A 5,554-nucleotide genomic window follows, 5' to 3' on the forward strand; every position below is an offset into this window, starting at 1 on the left:
GATTGTCATCATGATTCTATGCATTTTCATAGCAGCTGCTACTGTCGTCTGCTACAGTAGTCATAAATAATAATAGTGCCGTGACGTTACACGTAAGGCTTGTCTGCCTAGTGTAGCGACATGATGCACGTGCCTCAGAGTAGGACTGCGGATAATTTCGACCACCGCCGGAAATCTACAACACACGGTGCTGGAAGCAATGTCTACCTCCCTCTCATTTCTGCCGCCCTCGGCGGGATCGAACCCGCGAACTTGAGCTCAGCAAGCCAACACGTTACCGACTGAGCTACCGAGGAGGGCCTACAGTAGTCGTAAGTCCGCTTCTGCGCGTTCAGAATACAAATTCCCATTGTCCAATCAGGATGTAGACCTCACGGGCCGATATGTAGCGCTCCTAGCGGATCGTGCAGACGGGCTCCTCATAGAGGTTGCCGATTATGACACGATCGTTATAACCTATAGTAGGTCGTGATGTGGTATACGCTTAGAAGTGCGGAACAGACACGGAGACACAGGAGGAAAAAAACACTTCACACGCTGGTAGCCGCATTACCATCGATGCCGCCTCGCGCGCTCTGCTAGACAGTAATGGCCGGAGCGCAGGAAATAAGCAAACATTTCGAAACGGCGATTTCTTCTCTGTTTTCGAGCAGTTGCGGTGAGCCAACATGACTCGCCACGGCACCATGACCCGCAGTAACAGATTAGCGACATGACCAAAGCTGCACATGTCTTGGTCATTGACTACCTACTGGTTTTGAGCTTGTTGCATACCTCGAAGACGCAAGACGAAGAAGCCACAGCAGAGGCCGTAACGGGCACTTCATACGACAAGACTATCCCACCAAACGGCACCGCAATCTACGTTCAACTCGAGATCACTTTTATCGGTGACGTGCGCGATTACAGCCTGGACTTCCCCTTGCATGCGTGGGTAACGTTGCTGTGGCAAGACTCGAGGCTCCACGTGAACGTCTTGAAGAACATGGGCCTCGACATAGTGCCACTGTTTGTGCTTAGAAAACTGTGGACACCGAGTATATCGTTCGACAGTGTGAAAGACGCGAAAGACTTCTCGCGTGACGTCTACCTGCGACCAGATGGTTATCTGATGATGGCCCGTCGGAGTGCCTTCCTGGTTCACTGCAGTCGCGGAAGTAGGATGTTTGTATTTGACGTGCGGACGTGCGAATTTGTAATAGCCACGTTTCACGCCGATGAAGGGAATGTCGGCCTGATGTGGCTCGATGAATACAACGGAAGCCTTCCGAGCATCGTCCACAACCCGACGATTCAACCGCTCGTCTACGAATTGGTCAGGGTCGACGCGAACAAGTGGGACAGCGAGAACGTGCCGGGATCCCGCAGGGGGCTTTCTGCAACATTTCATTTCTCGAAGCGACCTCTAGCTGTCCTTCTTCATACGTACATTCCGTCAACGATGGTTGTGTTCGCGTCCTGGGTATCTTTCTGGATCGAAGTTAGTATGATCACTTCCAGGTTTACGTTGGGCATCGTGTGCCTCCTAGTGCTGAGCTTTCAGGGAACGCACAACAAGATCGGCAATCCCGGTGGAACAAACATTCGTGCCGCGGACGTGTGGTTGTTCATGAGCACGGTGCTGGTGTTCTTGTCGCTGGTCGAGTGCGCGGTAGCGAGCAACATATATCGCGAACACGAGACGACGTCCGGCAAGGAATCCGCGCAGGATATCCGCTACGGATACAGACTTCATCGAACGCCGTCGAAAGGGTGCATAGTGTTGTGCGACGCAGGAACGCAGACCGAAGGGTCACACGTGACGTTCGGTTCGGAAGAAATAGACGAACTTGCGCGAATGGTGTTCCCCATAGCGTTCTTCTTCTGTTGTTGTTTCTATGCGCTGTGGTTCGCGACTACGGAAGATTGAGTGTGATGCTCTATAAGAAGCACCTTCCTTCCTTCGCAGCTGGTGGGAGTCTTTTGTGAGACTTTCTTTTATTGCGTGCAGCTGTTGCGAGGAATTTTCTTGCGGACGTTTTGGCTGCACGCGCTAATCGTGCGGGACTTCCGCATGCGTCAATGTGTTTGGTGTCCAGATTGTAGGAAATGTTAAATACGAAATGAGCGGAGCACTGTGATCATGTTCTTTTTGAATGCGAGGTGGTGTGATTGGGTGATGTTGATCGGTTACGTGACACGGGTAGAAGGTGGTGACGTCGTCGGCAAAGGAGGATTTTTGGTTTTCCTGGATAAATTCGTCGGCCCTAGTAATACCCATCCAGGTAAGCATGCCTGTTTCATATTTTGTTGTTGTTGTAGGGTTGGTACTGTACCACAGCAATACGTCGTTGAGTATTTCGGAATTAGCAAGTATTTTGCGACACTATTGCTAATAATGTGTATATAAGGCAGTTACGCTGAAGGAAGAGCAGTATACAAGAATGCTAGGGGACATCAGGGAACAACGGTGTTATGTTAACCTCAGTTCTAACTACATTATACTCCCCTTTCCGCTACAAAATCTATCGAGCAATTCGCCAAGCGATATACTTGAGTTACTGACTTTCGGCCATCAGTATTCTGTATTGTGACTCCCTTGACGTGAACTAAAATTGCGTTACCCAAACCAAAAAATCGCGTTACCTTAACAATTCGTACTGTATATAATATGACGAGTGACGTCACTTCCAAACGCACTGTAGCGGCGCAAGTATGGAGTTACTACATTGAAAGCCGCCTTCATAGCTAATCATCGTTACGCACCGTTAAAACACTGTGCTTGCGATTGTAACGAGACGTCCTCTTTGTATCCGGTATATCGTAATAACCGTGATCGCTCTATCAGGTTTTCGCTGCATTATTATACATTGTGTGCTGTGGCGCATAATTCATGCATAACCGGGAAAATGTACTTTTCTTTCCTAGGCTCCGCGCAATATTTCTTAACTCGGTTCCTCCCCTTCATTATCGTCGTCGGTATTTTACTCGTGGCCATCGCAGTCTGCGTTGGATACTTGTAAGTCCCATCACTGCATCTACCCACCACTCTTGATGTTACGACGGTACCGTACTTCCAGTGATGCTGCAAGCGTTATTCACTTCTTTGCTTACCAAGTCTTATGTCTGCGCAGTTAGAGTCTCCGGAGCATGTATCATTGCAATCTATGTGTATTTTGCCCCATATCATAACGAGTATCATTGCATTAATTTATAGTTTTAAGAAGCATGACGTCACTGCGACATTGGTCCTCCAAGGTCGATTTCCGTGTCCTCGCGATAGCTGCTGGCAGTCTTCCAACCTGGTACGGAGAGCGGATACCAGGAGAGTGCGTGCGCTGTTGCTAGGGGACAGACGTCATAGCTTGCGGTGACGTCACCTACTCGTGGAGAGTTCGAAACTATGCAATTCCCCGGGATCTTTCGAAAATTCGTGGAGGCGCGTAATGTTCACTGACAATGTTTATAATTTGTGTAACAAATATTTAAGTAAGGATGATTTAGAATACGAAATAAAACAAATCGCTATTTTTTTTAGTCCTCGGTGCCACTTTAACCACAAACCCTCGCCTGATAATTCTCGCCCTCACAGTTGTTCCTGCTGTAAAGGTGAAAGGAACAGGAACGAGCGGTGTCAGTCCTGCATTGGAGAAAACATCCCCATGCATGCTGCTTATGTGCATACAGGCATCCCCCTGATTCCATACCCAGCTGTAAGGAAGACACATAATTATTCTAGTAGTATTGACACACACAGCGAAAGAACAGCAAGGACGGAGCCTCTCGGTAGGAGACTTGAGGTCGCATTTAGTATAGGGTGCCTGAGTATTAGCTCCCTCTATGTGCTGCTACAATATCCGCCATTTTGACGCCGATTCGCAACCAGTAGTACACACAAATGGTGAATTCGGGTGGTCATTTCGTGGCAGCACGGCCTGTAGCGCTCGGAAATTGCTAGACTGGCGCTCGCGAGGGATCATGTGACCGTTACCACCTGAACCTGAGCCAGGAATCTAGCGGTTTTAGTCGCATGGATCACGTTAGGGGCATCGCGGTTGCTCGTCTTCGGGTTTTGTCGTCTGCTAACGCACGAGAACTTCGACGGGCGTGCCAATGAGGGCCGTCGCCACACTCACAGTGCGGATGTGACGACACCGGATATAGCTGGGCAATCCGCTGCCCAGTCGTATTGAGATCGGGCGAAAAAAAGTGCTAGCTGTGGCAAATTCCTGCCGCCCAGAAAGCGCCACGCGAACATGCGAGATTGCTGCGCTTCGACCAAGTGAACATGACTGCTCGGGACCTGCCAAAAGAAGATAAAAGAAAAAAAGTTGCCACGAAATGACCACCAGAATTCGCCATAAACATAAGAACTACCTAACTAACGGTAGAGGAGATTTGAAGAAGTTTGTGAAAGCGGAACACAGCATCCAAACCCAAGGTATGGTGACCGATAGCGTCAAAATGGCTGCCTTATAGCGTTCGCTTCTGCAAAAGGTGACCCCACCCTCCGCCAGAGTGAGCTAAAGTATTCTGCATCCCAGAGCCGTTTACGGCTCTGCTGCATCCTCATTCAGGCTGCATCCGATCAAGGCAGTCCCGCGCGGAGGCTGTCGCTTGCGGTTCTTGACCTGTCTGTCGTGTCTCGCATAGAGTTACTGCGGCTTCTGCTTAATTTTGGTGACGTTTACAGGAATACTGTGCTACTGTGCCCTTGCCGCGAGCAATGCATGGACCACCTGGATACTGCACATTCCCAGTGCCTGCGCAATACCCACCAAGACCGTCAGCCCCTCCACCCGACCTTCCGTGACGTTTTCTGATTACGTCAACAAGCGAACTTGTTGGTGTTGTATTGGCATCAAAGTAGAAGACCGGCCACAAGGCCTAGTGCCTGGACTCTTCTTGTATCTGGACAGAATGCATCCGAATGTGTGTATGTTTCACGCGTCTGAAACCAAAATAAGTGGTGCAGCAGCAGCAGCGCGATTGCGCACTATAGCACAAGGCAGGTGATAATTTCGTTCGATTGATACTTCATATTTTGCTTCACTTTTTAAGCCTGCAAGGAATATACGTCTTATCCAGGGCGTTTTACAATATCATTTTGGGGTAGTTTGTGCTGTGTCTTCTATTCCGTAGACTTTGCGCACAGTCCTTCCTCTTCGTAACGCCTTTTTATTTTGAGCTGAGTTTCAGCTGAGTAGTATTTATGCAAACGGACAACATACGTAAAATAAAGTGTAGTGTTATACCAATTTCGCATAGAAAGTATTGCCGTGCGTTTGTAAACAAAAGTTGGCAGCATCGCCAAACATTGTGCCAAAACGCGTTTACATGGCGAAATTCTTTGTGACCACGTGGCGTGGCACGTGGTGTATTCCGTCGAATAACATTGAAGCTACACCAGTATTTCGCGTGGCGTTTTCGATACCGTGGTAATGACGCTCTAGTTTCGAAATCAACTGGAACGGATGTGACCGCCCCTTCAATAGTCGCTACGTATGCCAACTGACACGTAAGCCAACACAGACGCCTAGTGCTGCATGCATTCACGTCAACAACCGTATATGGT

At 48.9% G+C, this 5,554-nt stretch overlaps 1 protein-coding gene across 1 annotated transcript; it reads left to right on the forward strand.

The window, feature by feature from the left end:
* Positions 1-273: 273 nt before the first annotated feature.
* Positions 274-5,237, forward strand: LOC135399055 (glycine receptor subunit alpha-2-like). Its single transcript, XM_064630719.1, has 4 exons — positions 274-2,264; positions 2,908-2,998; positions 3,572-3,692; positions 4,673-5,237. The coding sequence occupies exon 1, from the start codon at positions 713-715 to the stop codon at positions 1,907-1,909; it is 1,197 nt and encodes a 398-aa protein (XP_064486789.1). The 5' UTR covers positions 274-712; the 3' UTR covers positions 1,910-2,264; positions 2,908-2,998; positions 3,572-3,692; positions 4,673-5,237.
* Positions 5,238-5,554: the final 317 nt, after the last annotated feature.

This window comes from Ornithodoros turicata, chromosome 6 (assembly GCF_037126465.1).
Source record: "Ornithodoros turicata isolate Travis chromosome 6, ASM3712646v1, whole genome shotgun sequence".
In the NCBI taxonomy this organism is placed as follows: Eukaryota; Metazoa; Arthropoda; class Arachnida; order Ixodida; family Argasidae; genus Ornithodoros; species Ornithodoros turicata.